This window comes from Lepus europaeus, chromosome 4 (assembly GCF_033115175.1).
Source record: "Lepus europaeus isolate LE1 chromosome 4, mLepTim1.pri, whole genome shotgun sequence".
Lineage (NCBI taxonomy): Eukaryota > Metazoa > Chordata > Mammalia > Lagomorpha > Leporidae > Lepus > Lepus europaeus.
Genome location: NC_084830.1, coordinates 144,619,923 through 144,636,824, shown reverse-complemented (window position 1 = coordinate 144,636,824; position 16,902 = coordinate 144,619,923). Strand labels below are relative to the sequence as shown.

The window sequence follows — 16,902 nt, the reverse complement described above, 5'->3', positions numbered from 1 at the left end:
TGGCACCTGTGAACTACACGCCTATCGCTTTCCTCAGTTTCATCTTTTTCCACATCGCCAGGCTACGGACCATTTTATTTATCTCTTACTGAAGAAGAGAGGAGACCAGCTGTCAGCGGAATGCTAGGCAGGCCGTCCTGGACGACAGGCGCTGCCCTCATTCAAAATGGCGGCCTCAGCCTCGCGCTCCTTCCCATCGGGCGGCGCGGGCGCGCTCGGGCCGCAGTCCCCGCCCCGCGCGCGGGGGGCGGGTCTACGCTGGGACGCGCTGGGGCGCCGTGCGGCCCTGCCCGAACTCACCGGTGCCGCCGCCACTTGCAGACCATGGATGGGCGGATGGAGCCGGTGACCGTCGCTGCCGATGGCGGGGACCGACCGGGGGCCCCGGCGGGGTCCGGCATGTCGGCTTCTCAGCGTCGGGCCGAGCTGCGGCGGCGAAAGCTGCTGATGAACTCGGAACAGCGCATCAACCGCATCATGGGTTTCCACAGGCCCGGGAGCGGCGCGGGTGAGAACGTCCGTTTCCCCACGGCGTCCTGCCCGCTGCTTGGCACCTTCGGGGTCATCTTGCCTCCCCCCCGCCCCCACTGCGTCTCGCTGGCCTCGCCCCTGCCCTGCGTCCCCCTGCCTGACTCCGGGGTCGCTGCGGGCGGCAGCCTGGAGACGGCCGTTCTCGCGGTGCCCCCGGGAGGATGACGGCCCCTGCTGTCCGTTCCTGGGGCCTCTGCTCCCACGGCTTTCCCTGGCATCTGCCTTGTGTTGCCGTTTGCTGTGTAATTGCCGTCGGGCACAGCCGCTGGTCGGCTCTGGCCCCCCCGGGCGGTCCGCGGTGGATCGGGGACGCGGGGCTGGGGGACTCCCGGCCTGAGGTCCGCGAAATCGCCGCAGGCGGGACTGGAAGTCCAGTCCATCCGTGGCAGGCTAATTTTTTAAGTTGATAATTTTGTTTGACTGACGCGCAAATGATGTTGTAGATATTCAAGTGGCCCTGCACGGAAGAAAGACCCCCCACCCCAGCTAGTGTCTGTGCTCAGCGCCCCCAGCGCGGGCAGCTCCAGGTCTTCCAGAAGTCAGAGCAGCAGGTGCGCCGCGCCCACCGAGCTGGGCGGTCCCTGTTAGCCGAGACGGGTGTGACTGAGGTTGGGTTTGCATTGAGACCTGGAGCAGTGTCCCCAAGAGGGTGTCGAGGTGTTTTCTTAAAGAATCCTTTTCCGTGTGAATAGAACGAAGCACTTAGCGCGCTGGTGGGAAGGTTTCCGTCCAGCGTTTCTCTTAGTAATCGGCCTTTGGTTTTTGGGTGCAAGCTCCCTAGGTCTTCCTGAATCCCGGGAGGTTCGAGATGTGAGTGTAGCTCCGAGCTTGCAGACACACTCCTGGGGGAGTGAGAGCCCCTTTCCAAATTGTCCAGAACGGTGGTTGGGAGAACAGTTCTCCCTTCGATGGTAGGAGGCTTGTCTTTCCAAAGCATTGTTCATCATCTTTCTTGGAGATGCATTCTCATTTTGTTCTTTTGCTTTGAAATTTTTATCTTTACAGGTTTGCTTTAGGAAGAACAGCCATGGCAGCGTCTTAAGGCTGCGTGTGGACACACGCTGGCTGCCTGACCACGTGCACAGTGGCCGGGGGACAGGCCACACCCTGTGCTCACAGAGCTCTGGATTCAAAATCCAACTTAACATTCGAGTTAGAAAGAAACAAACACTGCTTTTTAAAAGGCTTAATGATTTTATGTCTTCAGCCAGAGACGCTAGAGCAGGAACTGTGGGATGTACTGTCCAGGAAGCGCTAGGAGAACGGTTTGTCCATGCCTGCTCTCCCGCGCTGCCTGCCAAGGCTGAGCTGTTTGCTCTGCCGGAACGCTCTGTTGTGTACGGCTGGCTTTGAGGGTGTGGAGGGAGGAACCAGCTCTCGTTTTATGCACAGTCAGTGTGTATTTCATTTCAGAGACTGCCAAGTTCTAGCCGCAGCCGCTTATTTTAAAATATTAACGTGTAAAGTGCTCGCCTGTATGGAATACATGAGACGTACATTTCTCTCCTCAGAAGAAGAGAGCCAAGCGAAATCGAAGCAGCAGGACAGTGACAGGCTGAACGCCCTCGGCATTCCTTCGGTCTCCAAGCGCGTGGTGCTGGGCGACTCGGTCGGCGCGGGAGCAGCGGACCAGCACGGGGGTGCGGCTGAGGTCCGGGGAGACGCGCTGGACTCTTTGATTCCGCCGCCCGAGTGCCCTGACGACCTGAACCTGGAGCTCCGGCTGCGCAGCAGAGGGGAGCTGGCAGCGGACGCCGTGCAGAGGGCCTCTCGCCACGGGCTGGAGCAGTACCTTTCCAGATTCGAGGAAGCCATGAAGTTGCGGAAGCAGCTGACCAGCGAGAAGCCCAGTCAGGAGGACGGGAGCGCAGCCGAAGAGTTTGACTCTTTTCGAGTATTTAGATTGGTGGGATGTGCTCTTCTCGCTCTAGCAGTCAGAGCTTTTGTTTGCAAATACTTGGTAAGGAAAAGAACTGCGGGCTGCTAACTAACTTATGGAATATGCAAATTGCTTATAATGAATGCTTTTACATTTTAATTTTTTTGAGAGTTACATGGTAGGAGAGGCAGAGAGAGGAAGGGAGGGAGGGAGGAATATCTTCCATCTGCTGGTTCACTCCTCAAATGGCCACAATGGCCAGAGCCCGGCCAGGCTGAAACCAGGAGTCAGGCGCTTCTTCCAAGACACCCACACGGGTGCAGGGGCCCAAGCACTTTGTCCATCTCCCACTGCGTTCCCAGGAGCATTAGCAGGGAGCTGGATTGGAAGTGGAACGGCCAGGACTCGAAGTGGAGCAGCCAGCACACGAATTGGCACCCATATGGGATGCCGGTGTTGCGGGTGGCAGCTTTACTGGCTGTGTCACAGGGCCGGCCCTGAAAATTTTTTAAAATGTAATTGAGAAGTAGAAGGACAGAGGGAGAACGAGGTTTCATCTGTTTGTTCTTCCCAAAATGCCTCAGGGACCAGAGCTGGGCTTGGGCCCAGAGCTGTGAGTCGGGAACGCAGTCTGAGTGCCGGCTCATCTGCGCCCGTTGTCTTCATTAGCAAGCTGCAGTCGAGAGCCACATCCTGGGGCCAGTGCTGTGGCGCAGTGGGCTAAGCCTCCACCTGTGGCACCGGCATCCCATATGGGTGCTGAACCTAGTCCTGGCTGCTCCTCTTCTGATCCAGCTCCCTGCTGTGGCCTGGGAAAGCAGCAGAAGATGGCCCAAGTGCTTGGGCTCCTGCACGCACGTGGAGACCCAGAAGAAGCTCCTGGCTCCTGGCTTCGGATTGGTGCAGCTTGGGCTGTTGTGGACATTTAGGAAGTGAACCAGTGGATGAAGACCTCTCTTCTGTCTTCCTCTCTCTGCTTCTCAAATAAATAAATACAATCTTAAGAAAAAAAAAAAAAAAAGAGAGAGAGGCAATCCTAGTTACAAAGCAGGTTTTCCCTTGTGGGTGCAGGTGTCTTAAATGCTATGCTGAATACCAGCCCCGTGAGTACTTTTACTCTGTAGAATTCATTGTCCCTGTTAACATCGCATCTGCTAGGTGCCCGTGGCTGGAGATGTATTACAGGCCTTATTATTCATCTTAGTTACGGAGAGAGGTATTTTGGAGGTCAGCATCGTGCTGCAGTGGATTAAGCTGCTGCATTCCATGTCAGAGCACTGGTTCGAGTCCCCACTAATCCACTTCAGGTCATGCCTCCTATGAATGTGCCTGGAAGGCACATGAGATGGCTTGAGTACTTGGGCCCCTGCCACTTACATGGGGGATGAGGAAGCACTTCTATTGCTCTGCTTTTCTTTCTTTCTTTTTTTTTTTTGACAGGCAGAGTGGATAGTGAGAGAGAGACAGAGAGAAAGGTCTTATTTTGCCGTTGGTTCACCCTCCAGTGGCTGCCGCGGCCGGTGTGCTGTGGCCAGCGCACCGCGCTGTTCCGAAGCCAGGAGCCAGGTGCTTCTCCTGGTCTCCCATGGGGTGCAGGGCCCAAGCACTTGGGCCATCCTCCACTGCACTCCCTGGCCACAGCAGAGAGCTGGCCTGGAAGAGGGGCAACTGGGCCAGAATCGGTGCCCCGACCGGGACTAGAACCTGGTGTGCCGGCGCCGCAAGGTGGAGGATTAGCCTAGTGAGCCGCGGCGCCGGCCCTTCTTTTTAATTTTTGACAGGCAGGGTGGATAGTGAGAGAGAGAGAAAGAGAGAAAGGTCTTCCTTTGCCGTTGGTTCACCCCCCAACGGCCACCGCGGCTGGTGTGCTGCAGCCAGCGCAACGCGCTGATCCGAAGGCAGGAGCCAGGTGCTTCTCCTGGTCTCCCATGGGGTGCAGGGCCCAAGCACTTGGGCCATCCTCCACTGCACTCCCGGGCCATAGCAGAGAGCTGGCCTGGAAGAGGGGCAACCGGGACAGAATCCGGCGCCCCGACCGGGACTAGAACCTGGTGTGCCGGCGCCGCAAGGTGGAGGATTAGCCTGTTGAGCCACGGTGCCGGCTCTCTTTCTTTCTTTCTTTTTTTTCTTTTCTTTTTTATTTATTTATTTTTTTTAATTTTAATTTTTTTTTATTTTTTTTTATTTTGACAGGCAGAGTGGACAGTAGAGGGAGACAGAGAGAAAGGTCTTCCTTTTAGCCATTGGTTCACCCTCCAATGGCCGCCGTGGCCGGCGCGCTGCGGCCGGCGCACCTCGCTGTTCCGAAGCCAGGAGCCAGGTGCTTCTCCTGGTCTCCCATGGGGTGCAGGGCCCAAGCACTTGGGCCATCCTCCACTGCACTCCCTGGCCACAGCAGAGAGCTGGCCTGGAAGAGGGGCAACTGGGCCAGAATCGGTGCCCCGACCGGGACTAGAACCTGGTGTGCCGGCGCTGCAAGGTGGAGGATTAGCCTACTGAGCCACGGCGCCGGCCTCTTTTTTTTTTTTTTTTTAAAGATTTATTTTGTCGGTGCCGCGGCTCAATAGGCTAATCCTCCGGCTGCAGTGCCGGCACCCCGGGTTCTAGTCCCGCTCGGGGCGCTGGATTCTGTCCCGGTTGCCCCTCTTCCAGTCTAGCTCTCTGCTGTGGCCCGGGAGTAGAGTGGAGGATGGCCCAAGTGCTTGGTGTGCTGGCCGCAGCGTGCCGGCCGCAGTGGCCATTGGGGGGTGAACCAACGGTAAAAGGAAGACCTTTCACTCTGTCTCTCTCTCTCTCTCACTGTCCACTCTGCCTGTCATGGGATATCAGCCCTGCAGCCAGCTTCTCCTGTACCATAATGCTGGCCTCTGCAATTTTGTTTTTCTTCTTCTTCTTTTTTTTTTTTTTTAAAGACTTACTTATTTTACTTGAAAGGCCAAGTTACAGAGAGAAGGAGAGACAGAGATAGATCTTCTGTCTGCTGGTTTACTCCCGAGCTGGCCACAACAGCCAGGGTTGGGCCAAGCTGAAGCCAGGATCCCGGAGCTTCTTCTGGGTCTCACACCTGCGTTCAGGGGTTGGGCCAGCTTCTGCTGCTTTCCGAGATGCACTAGCAGGGAGCTGGATTGGAATTAGAGCACCGGGACTTGAACCGGTGCCCATATGGGATGCTGGCACTGCAGACGGCAGCCCAACCACTGTGCCACAATGCCAGGCCCTGCAATTTTTTTTCATAAATAGATTCTGTTGAACTGAATTGATTTGATTTTCCCCTGATTATGAATTATAATAGCAAAGATCAAGGATGGAATGGTTGCTTTTTTATCTCACATCTATTTGTAAGGTAGAGATACAGAGAGAGAGAGAGCTTCAGTTTGCTGGTTTATTCCCCAAATGCCTGTGATGGCTGTGGCTGGGCCCGGCTGAAGCCAAGAGCTTCTTCTGCGTCTTCCACTGCTTTTTCCCAGGCCATTAGTAAGGAGCTGGGTTAGAAGTGGAGCAGCTGAGACTTGAACTGGTGCCCATGTGGGATGCTGGCTCTGCAGGAAGTGGCTTAACCTGCTGAGCCACAGCACCAGACATCATCTCTCATCTAAAGTGCTCTGTGCTTTCATGTGTTTGAAGTTATATCTTATTTTTGTGCTGCTTTTCTTTCTTTCTTTCTTTCTTTCTTTCTTTCTTTCTTTCTTTCTTTCTTTCTTTCTTTCTTTTTTTTTTTTTACAGCAAAGTGGATAGTGAGAGAGGTAGAGACAGAGAGAAAGGTCTTCCTTTACCATTGGTTCACCCTCCAATGGCTGCTGCAGTCGGCGTGTTGCGGCCGGTGCACCGTGCTGATCCGAAGGCAGGAGCCAGGTGCTTCTCCTGGTCTCCCATGGGGTGCAGGACCCAAGGACTTGGGCCATCCTCCACTGTACTCCCAGGCCACAGCAGAGAGCTAGACTGGAAGAGGGGCAACTGGGACAGAATCCGGCGCCCTAACCGGGACTAGAACCCAGTGTGCTGGCACTGCAGGCAGAGGATTAGCCTATTGATCTGTGACACTGGCCTACTCCACTTCTGATGCAGCTCCCTGGTGATGGCCTGGGAAAGCAGCAGAAGATGGCCCAGGTGCTCGGGTCCCTGCATCCATGTTGGAGATCTGGATGAACCTGGCTTCTGGCTTCAGCCTGGCCCAGGCCTAGCTGGTGAGGCCATTTCAGGAGTGAACCAGCAAATGGAAGTCTTTCTCCCTCTCTCTGTCCCTCACTTTCTCTGTTGGCTCTGCCTTTCAAATAAAAAATAAATTTAAAAAATTGTTTTAAAAAATGGAGCTGGTACAATGGTTTAAGCTACTGTCTGCGGTGCTGGCATCCCATAATGGTGCCAATTCGAGTCACAGCTTCTCCACCTCTCATGCAGCTTCCTGCTAATGTGTATGGGAAAACATCTGGAGATAGCCTAAGTCTTGGGCCGTTGTCACTCACAGGGAGACCAGGAAGAAGCTCTGGGTTCCTGGCTTCAGCCTGGCTCAGCCTGGCCACTGTGGCCATTTAGGGGGTGAATCAGCATATGGAAGATCTCTCTCTCTTCATGCCTCTCCCTCTCTAACTTCATAATTCTTAAGGAAAAAGTTAAAAAGATAATTTTTTATGAGAAGACTTTTGGGACAATGAAATAATGTGAAATAATTGTGTGCATTAAAAAACATTTTTTCAATTTAAAAAATATACGCGTTGGGACTGGCACTGTGGTGTAGCAGATAAAGCCTCTACCTGCAGTTCCAGCATCCCATATTGGCTCTGGTTCCAGTCCTGGCTGCTCCACTTCTGATGCCACTCCTTGCTAATGGGCCTGGAAAAGCAGTAGAAGATGACCCAACTCCTTGAGCCCTTGCACCCATGAGGGAAACCAGGAAGAAGCTCCTGACTCCTGGCTTTGGATCGGCCCAGCTCCAGCTGTTGTGGTCATCTGGGAAGTGAACAAGTGGATGGAAGACCTCTTTCTCCATCTCTCTGCTTCTGCCTCTCCATAACTGCCTTCAAATAAATAAATCTTTAACCAAAAAAAAAACAAAAAAACCCTTAAAAATATATATGTATTTATGCATTTGAATAACAGGGTGAGAGAGAGAGAGGTAGAGACAGACAATCTTGCATCTGCTGCTCTACTCATATGGTCTTGGTATCTAGGACAGGGCCAGGCAGAAGTCAGGAGACAGAGACTCCATCCAGGTCTCCCATGTGGGTGGCAGGAACCTAAGTGTTTGAGCTGTTATCTGCTGCATTCCAGGCACATTAGCAGGAAGCTAGATTGGAAGCGGTGCAGCCAGGACTTGAACTGTGGTACTCTGATATGGAATGCCAGTGTTATAAACAGCATCTTAACATGCCTCCACCCACAGTTTTTTAAAAATTTTACTTATTTGCAAAATGAATATATATATAGAAAGAGCGCCTGTCATCTGGGGCAGTCCCCAAATGCTTGCAGTAGCCACGGCTGTACCTGGTCAAAGCCTAGAGCCAGGAACTCAGCTCAGGTGCCCCACATGAGTGGCAGGGACCCACGTACTTGAGCCATCATCTGCTGCCTCCCAAGGGCTACAGCAGGCAGCAGGAGTCAGGAGCCAGAGCCGGGCGCTCCGATATGGCCCGCGGGTGTCTTAGCCGCCCTGCTACAGCCACCAGTGTGTTAGGGAATCCAGTCTCTTTGTCTTTGTATCTTGTTGCAGAAATGATTACGTTCAGCCGCTAAAATTAAATGTTGTAGTTTTTTGCTTGGGATCTCCCAGCTGGTGTGGGTTTGATTTACTGTGATTTAAATGATTATGTTGGACATGTTTAATTTTATCTTTTGTCTTCACAGTCCATATTTGCTCCATTTCTTACTTTACAACTTGCGTACATGGGACTGTACAAATATTTTCCCAAGGTAAATTACAATTTTTTAAATTATAGTGATGTATTTAGAATGATTGCTGACTAGCTAATTTTAGGTTTTAAGAAAAGTCCGGCTTGTGGTCTAAGTGAGTGAGTTCATCTACCAGTGCTTATCTTCAAAATGTTTGTGTTTGTGATGTTTTACATTTAAAACCTGAAGAATTAGAAGCTTTCATGGCAATTTGATATTACCGTAACATTTTTATTTTGTGTCATAAAAATGTTGGTGCATGATGGATTGGGGGGAAATTTGTTGTTTTTTTTTTTTTAGGATTTATTTATTTATTTGAAAGGCAGAGTTACACAGAAAGAAGAGAGGCAGAGAGAGAGAGAGAGAGAGAGAGAGAGAGGTCTGTCTTCTGTCTGATGGTTCACTCCCCAGATAGCCGCAACGGCCGGAGTTGCGCCGATCCAAAGCCAGGAGCCAGGAGCTTCTTCCAGGTCTCCTACGAGGGTGCAGGGGCCCAAGGACTTGGGCCATCTTCTACTGCTTTCCCAGGACATAGCAGAGAACTGGATCAGAAGAGGAGCAGCCGGGACGAGAACCGGTGCCCGCATGAGATGCCGGCACTTCAGGCCAGGACATTAACCCACTGCGCCACAGCACCAGCCCCCAAATTTGTTGCTTTACTACATAATTTGAATAGTGCTATTCTAAGAGAGTACCAAATTTAGTTACTTAGTAAATTTAAGAACTCACTTTGTCTGCAGTAAAGGAAATCAATTTTAAAATGGGTTCAGTTATCTTATGGTACAGCTGTTGGACACTTGGTAGCAGTGAACTTTGATGTGGAAGGTCTGATATTTGCAGGAAATATTTGGGTGCAGTTCCAGCACAGGGTGATGGAAGACTTTGTGTTGCCCTTGCTGCCCGACTGCAGGTGGAGGGCCTGGCTTGCCCAGCATACACAGTGACGTTACTCTGCTGAGTTACATACAGGGTTTTTGCTGAAAACGCCTACTTGGCTGTATGTGTAGTCATTTCTAATGGGCTAACAGACTCATGTATGCTTTTAGTGGATTTGAAGCATTTAGAGGTAAGAAAGTAAGAAGTTAATGTGATTTTAAGTAAAACATTTGTTTAGAAATTCACCCTTGGAACACTGATTACCGTTTTACAGTAGCAAAGGTTTGGAAGCAAATGTCCACTGCTTAAAAAGAAAATTACAAACAAAATGTGCACCTCTAAGTGACTAGGTTAAAAAAAATAGCTTGTATTCAGACTGTTGGAGTTCTCTTTGTAGGGCTAGCAGTGAGCTCTCCATCAGAAATGAAGACCAAAAACACCAAAAGGCAGAATAGGATCCATTGTGTTCTTTCTTTTGTGAAAAGGAAGAAAAGTAACACATTACATTTTGCATGTATATACAGAAGGAAACTTGGAAGAAGACACAGGGACATAGCAACAGTGGTATTTGTGATAGGAATGTAAAGGGGAAAGAGAGGAGAGAGATTTGCTTTTTCCCTAGAAAACAATATTTTGTTGAAGCAGTTTTTGAATAAGCAAAATCTGAAAGAATTGCGCATTAAGCACCCATCTACTCTTAGCATATAGATTCTACAGTTGACTTCTCATTATATTTATCATTTATGTAATTTTTTAATCCATTTCCAATACATCTCTTTGTCTCTCTTTACCAACGGCAAAAAGGAAGACCTTTCTTTTTTTTTTTTTTTTTTTGACAGGCAGAGTGGATAGTGAGAGAGAGAGAGACAGAGAGAAAGGTCTTCCTTTGCCATTGGTTCACCCTCCAATGGCCGCCGCGGCTGGCGCGCTGTGACCGGTGCACCGCGCTGATCCGATGGCAGGAGCCAGGTGTTTCTCCTGGTCTCCCATGGGGTGCAGGACCCAAAGACTTGGGCCATCCTCCACTGCACTCCCGGGCCACAGCAGAGACCTGGCCTGGAAGAGGGGCAACCGGGACAGGATCGGTGCCCCGACCGGGACTAGAACCTGGTGTGCCGGCGCCAAGGTGGAGGATTAGCCTAGTGAGCTGCGGCGCCGGCCGGAAGACCTTTCTCTCTGTCTCTCTCTCTCACTATCCACTCTGCCTGTCAAAAAAAAAAAAAAAAAAAAAAAAGATTTATTTACTTGAAAGTCAGAGTTAGAGGGAGAAGCAGAGAGAGATCTTCCATCCTTCCACCCTCTGGTTCTCTCTCCAGATGGTTGCAAAGGCTAGGACTCAGCCACACCAAATCTGGGAGCCAGGAGCTTCATCTGGGTCTCCCACATGGGTGGCAGGGCCCCAGCCTTGTGGGCCATCTTATACCACTTTAACCAGGCCATTAGCCGGGAGCTGGATCAGAAGTGGACCGGCCGGGAGATGAACTGGCGCCCACAGGGGGTGCTGGTGTCACAGGTGGTGGATTTAGCTGCTGTGCCATAGCGCCGGCCCCTCCCATCTGCCTTACTTTTCTTGCTGTATTTCACATTATGTTGTAAATGTGCACATTAATATATTTCACTTCTCTCATATCATTAGCTACAATTTTTTTAAAAAAGTTACTTATTTGAAAGGCACAGAGAAAAAAAGAGAATCTCCCATCTGCTGGTTCACCCCTCAGACACCCATAACAGCCAGGGCGTTACCAGTTCAAAGCAAAAGCCAGGAGCTCCATCCCAGTCTCCCATGTGGATGGCAGGGGCCCAAGCATCGCTCCATTTTCCCTCTACTTTTCCAGGCAGTTAGCAGGGAACTGGATTGGAAGTGGAGCGGCCAGGACTGAAACCTGTGCTGATATATGGGAGGCTGGTGTCGTGGTCATTAACCTTCTGCGCCACAGCGCTGGCTGCCTGGTGAAGTTTTAACAACTTGTGAAACACCAGCTCTTTCAAGGTTGTGAACTTGATTGTCACTCAGCAAGTTCCATCATGCCCTTTTTCAGTCAGTCCCAGCCTGTATGTGCTAAAGGTTTAATTTTTTAACACATGTAATCATTCCTGTTGTTCTTTTTATTTATTTATTTGACAGGCAGAGTTAGTGAGAGAGAGAGAGAGACAGAGAGAAAGGTCTTCCTTCCATTGGTTCGCCCCCTAAATGGCCACTATAGCCGGCACGCTGCGCCCACCCGAAGCTAGGAGCCAGGTGCTTCCTCCTGGTCTCCCATGTGGGTGCAGGGCCCAAGCACTTGGGCCATCCTCCACTGCCTTCCTAGGCCACAGCAGAGAGCTGGACTGAAGAGCAACTGGGACTAGTACCCGGTGCCCCAACCGGGACGAGAACCTGGGGTTCCGGTGCCACAGGCAGAGGATTAGCCAAGTGAGCCACAGTGCCGGCCTCCTGTTTGTTCTTAATTAGTGCTTTGTTTGGAACATAGGGAGACAGACAGAGATCTTTGATTCGCTGTTTTGTTTCCCAGCTGCCCACGACAGCCAGTGCTGAGCTAGGCCAAGGCCAGGAGCTGGGAACTCTGTGGAACTCAGAGAGCCACCCACCTGGGTGATCATCTGCCGCCTCCCTGGGTGCACCTTAATGGGAAGCTGATTCAGAAGCAAAGGCAGTCTGAAATGGGATGTGGATAGAAGATCTGTAAACAGCTGCCCCAAGTGCCTGCCCCTTTTGTTTTTTTAGATAAGTCTGCTTTCATTTTGCCTGATATTTTTGAGATTCATTCATATTGTTGAAAGTACCTGTAGTTCTTACCTATTTTACCTTTTTGTGCTAACGTTCCATTTTACGAATATATCCACTTATTTAATCTATTGATGGGCATCTGGGTTGTTGTCAATTTTTGGTTAGGATGATAAAAGCTGCTAAGAAATTTGTTATTTGAGTCTTTCTGTGGACATAGCTTTCCTCTTAGGTAACCATAGCGTGGTTTTTTTTTTTTTTTTTTTAATTAATTTATTTGAAAGAGTTACACAGAGAGAGGAGAAGAGAGGAGAGGGAGGGAGGGAGGGAAGGAGAGAGAGAGAGAGAGAGAGAGAGAGAGAGGTGTATTCCATCTGATGGTACACTCCTCAGTTGGCCACAAGGGCCAGAGCTGCACCGATCTGAAGCCAGGAGCCTCTTCCAGGTCTCCCACGTGGGTGCAGGGGCCCAAGGACTTGGGCTATCTTGTCCTGCTTTCCCAGGCCATAGTGGAGAACTGGATCGGAAGTGGAGCAGCCGGGTCTTGAACTGGCACCCATATGGGATGCCGGTGCTTCAGGCCAGGGCGTTAACCCGCTCTGCCACAGCGCCGACCCCAAACATAGCTTTTACTAAAAAAATTTTTGAGCCGTTTGAGTATATTTCATGATACTAAATAAGTTAATATAAACTCAGCTTTGAAACTCTCAAAAAATTGAGGCCAGAAAACTATATTAGGAAATAGAATCATATCAGGAAGTAAGTTGTATTCTCTGTTTTCCCCAGAGTGTCCTGGACTGCTCAGTGCTACCCTGTTGTGTGTAGTGGAGGGCGAATGCTTTTGCGTAGCAGTTAGGGCTCTGCAGGATGTTGCTGTGATACTGGCACAGATCAGTCACTGTTGCTCAGTACACCTGGCAGTCTGCTCTGGCTCTTTTCTTCTTGTTGTTGTATTTAGAGAGAGAGAGAGAGAGAGAGAGATCTTCTGTCCATAGCACCCATTCCCCCTCCTCCCCCACCCCCCCAAGTTGGCTGCAACAGCCAGGATTAGGCCAGGCTGAACCAGGAGCCAGGAGCTGCATGCTGGGCGCCCGTGTGGGTGGCAGGGACCCGAGTATTGTTGCTCCTTCTGCTGCCTTCGCAGGTGCGTTAGCAGGAAGCTGGCTTGCAGTGGAGTGAGCAGCATTTGACTGGCAGCTTAACCTGCTGTGCTGCGATGCTGACGTTGCTGTCATGAGACTGACGTAATAAGATTGCTTCTCTCTGCCTATCATCCTGGAAGGCCTGTGTTTAATTCTGCTTCCTCTGAAACCCTTCCTGGTACTTCATTTATGTAGAACACTGGATCAGTTTCTAAGTCCTTTGAGCCCTTATGCCACACAGTATCCGTGTCACTCATTTGTCAGTTATTATATGTCTTGCCTAGTACTGTTTTTCTGTTTTTCTCTTATGCTGTTGTGTATCTCTTGAATTGTTACTTACATGTTACTTCCGGTGGTGTCTGATATTGCCTAGCCATTTGCTGATTTGTGTGTTAACTTGCTCAGTAAATGTTGACTTTTTGTCTGCAATTTATTAACAGTTTTGAAATCAGAGGCAAAAATAGCAGTGTCAATCACGCTTCTGTAGCGCTTAAGTAGTCTGCCGATAGCTGTAGTATTGATTTGAGTCTTTCTCTCTCCAGAGTGAAAAGAAGGTCAAGACCACAGTGCTAACAGCCGCACTTCTGCTGTCTGGAATTCCTGCTGAAGTGATAAATCGATCAATGGATACCTACAGCAAGATGGGGGAAGTCTTCACAGATCTCTGTGTCTACTTCTTCACGTTTATCTTTTGTCATGAACTGCTTGGCTACTGGGGCTCTGAAGTGCCATGATGCTTGTAGAGCTCGGCAGGAGGAGCTCACAGAATCCGTTTCTCTTCCGTGTCGCAGTATCCTAAGAGGAGGCAGACTGGCTTACGCCATTACTTATTCTGTTACTCTTTCGGGTTTGTAAAACCACTTTATCAGGCATGAAACAGCAGATCCCCTGATGTAAAAGGCTTGGGCCTGCATTGGTACTGATATGAAGAATAGGGTCCCAGTGTCATTAGCTGATTTTTCTTATTTGGTTAGAATCTCTAGGCTATGCCTCTCCTGACTTCTCAGATTTGTCATTCTACGTTTGGGGGCGGAGCTAGTGCTTTTAGAAGAGCAGATAAACAAGGTCTTGGTGAGCCCTGAGGACTGTTCCTGTGTTTGTGTCATTCTGTCCTGAGAAAAGCCATTTTAACAATAAAATGAAAGGAACTGAATTGTCTAATGCTAAGTCTGTACGTTTCAACGTAAGGGCTGAATAAGGTAGCTAATCTTACCTGTTCTTTTTGAGTTGGAATCTTAATTTTTATTCTAGCACAAATATTTAATAGAAGAAATGATTAAGGTTCATAAGTGTAGAATTAAAAAGTCTTTATGTTTCATACTTGGCAGCTTTCAATTTTGAATTATTTTCAGAAATATTGTGTTTCAGGCAAACTGGAACAAAGTGATTGGAAGCTGAACAATCAAGGCACGCAACCCAGTGGCGTGAATGTCCCCCTGACTACCTTGGTAGCAGTGTCAGTCGGAGGGTTTACCTTCTTGAAGAGTATAAATGTTAAGTGTTATGTTACTCGGTGTTTCATTTTCTCATAGCTTTTTATATGGTCTATTTGGTTAATCCTTGTGATATTAAAACCACTTGCTCTTTTTAATTACTCCCCAAGTACTGGTTTTTGTCATTTTGTTTCTTACCTGACTAATGGAGAAAAAGTACCGTAATTTAAAGTCTGTTCCTTAGATTTGGGATTAAGATTAGAAGCACACACAGTTCTTGATTGCGTGAGTCTTGTGTGTAGAGAATGGCAGAGTGTCCTGGCTGTGGACCCTGTGGAGAGCTGCAGTGTCCTGGCTGCGACCCCCGTGGTCCTCGGTTACACTCTTAGCACTTTCCTTACCCCTCAACAAAATCTCACTTAATTAATACATGCAAGATTTAGCTAATTGTAGATCATTACCAAATTCACATTTCTTTTTTTTTTTTTTAAGAGTTATTTGAAAGGCAGAGTGACAGAGGGGTCTTCCACCCACTGGTTCACTCCCCAGATGGCTGCAGCACTCACGGCTCTGCTAGGCCGAAGCCAGGAGCTTTGACTTCCATCCGGGTCTCCCACATATTTGGGCCGTCTTCTGCTGCCTTCTAGGTGCATTAATGGGGAGCTGGACCAGAAGTGGAGCAGCTGAGGCTCACAAGACTGGTGCCTCCCAATATGGGATGCTGCCGTCACAGGCAGTGGCTTTACCCACTGCCCCGTAACACCAGCCCTCAAATTCATTTATCAGTACTATAATGTATCTGTTTTAGTGCCACTTCTTATAAATTGACATTCTGTGATCACTTCCTTAAGTGTAGAAATGGAAGTTTCTCGGTGCTCAGGGTAGTTACAAAACTAGAGTGACAAAGATGATTGGGAAGTGATATCTTCTGCCATGTTTGCAAGTAGTAGGTTTTTTTTTTTTTTTTTAAGATTTGTTTTATTTATTTGAAAGGCAAAGTTACAGAGAGAGGTAGAGCCAGAAAGAAATACAGGTCTTCATCTGCTGGTTCACTCCTCAAATGACTGCCACGGCCAGTGCTTAGGTGATCCAAAGCCAGGAGCCAGGAGCTTCTTCTAGGTTTCCCACCTGTGTGCAGAGGCCCAAGGACTTGGGTCGTCTTCTGCTTCCCCAGGCCACAGCAGAGAGCTGGATCAGAAGTGGAGCAGCCGGCACTCGAACCAGCGCCCATACGGGATGCCGGTGCACGTGGATCACATTTGGTGTTAAAAACAGCAAGTGGGATATAAGACAATCAGAACTGGGTAAGGGGCCGGCACTGTGGTGTAGCGGGTAAAGCTGCTGCCTGCAGTGCCAGCATCCCATATGGGCGCCAGTTGGAGTCCCAGTTCCTGCACTTCCGATCCAGAAGGAGAAGAAAAGAGGGAAAGGGAGGTGAGAGGAGGGAAGGAGAGGAGAGGAGAGGAAAGAAAAGAAAGAAACAACTTGGTAAATTATCAAAATCTGTGGCTCTGGAATCCAGGGCAGTTTCCTGAGAGTGATGTATCAGAGACAGAGTGAACTATAATCACTTCTTTGACCTCCTATATGAAAAAGCAACTTCCATCAGGACTCGGGAGAGATGTGAACTCACCGAAAATACTTCAAGTATTTGAAGTATTTATCCTAGTCAGAATTGTTGTGCTAATGAGTTTTCTTAAAGGGGAGTTAGAAGTAAGGTAGACACAAAGAGAGAAATCAGCCATGCACTTGTTAACTCCTTAAGTGACTCCTGCAGCCAGGACTGGGCCAGCTAAAGCTGGGTCTCCTGTGTGGGTGGCAGGGCCTCAAGTACGTGAGCCATCACATGCTGCCTCACAGGGTCTGTGTTTGCAGGAAGCTGAAATCTGAATCAGCCCAGATGTGAACCCAGGCATTCTAACAGAGGATGCGAGTGTGTGTGTGTGTGTGTGTGTCTGCTTTAAGATTTATTTATTAGAAAGGCAGAGTTAGAGAGAGGTCTTCCATCCTCTGGTTCACTCTCCAAAAGGCTGCAGTGGCTGGATGTGTCCATCTGAAGTGAGGAGCCAGAAGCTTCTTCCTGGTCTCCCATATGGGGGCAGGGGCTCAAGGACTTGGGCCGTCTTCTTCTTTCCCAGGCCATAGCAGAGAGCTGGATCGGAAGTGGAGCAGCCAGGTCTCGAACCAGCACCTGTATGGGATGCCGGCACTCCAGGCCAGGGCGTTAACTCACTGTGCCACAGTGCCGGCCCCATTGATAACTTTTTAAAAAGGTTTATTTATTTTGAAAGAGAGATCTTTTCTCCGTTAGTTCATTCCCCAGATGGCTGCAACAAAGCCAGGAGCTTCTTTGGTGTGTCCTACGTGGGTGGCAGGGCCTCAGACACTTGGGCCATCTTCCACTGCTTTCCCCGGGTCGTTAGCAGGGG

General features: G+C 49.6%; 1 protein-coding gene across 1 annotated transcript; it reads left to right on the top strand.

The window, feature by feature from the left end:
- Positions 1 to 272: 272 nt before the first annotated feature.
- Positions 273 to 14,634, top strand: CAMLG (calcium modulating ligand). Its single transcript, XM_062189120.1, has 4 exons — positions 273 to 508; positions 2,043 to 2,491; positions 8,253 to 8,318; positions 13,583 to 14,634. Exons 1-4 carry the CDS (start codon positions 325 to 327, stop codon positions 13,772 to 13,774), a joined length of 891 nt encoding a protein of 296 aa, XP_062045104.1. The 5' UTR covers positions 273 to 324; the 3' UTR covers positions 13,775 to 14,634.
- The last annotated feature ends 2,268 nt before the right edge of the window (positions 14,635 to 16,902 follow it).

Bases quoted from the DNA above. Each gene is read 5' to 3' on its own strand.
- CAMLG (XM_062189120.1), top strand. From the start codon at position 325: ATGGATGGGCGGATGGAGCCGGTGACCGTCGCTGCCGATGGCGGGGAC. The intron at 2,492-8,252 runs GTAAGGAAAAGA...TTGTCTTCACAG, and splicing joins CTTTTGTTTGCAAATACTTG to TCCATATTTGCTCCATTTCT. The intron at 8,319-13,582 runs GTAAATTACAAT...TTCTCTCTCCAG, and splicing joins TGTACAAATATTTTCCCAAG to AGTGAAAAGAAGGTCAAGAC.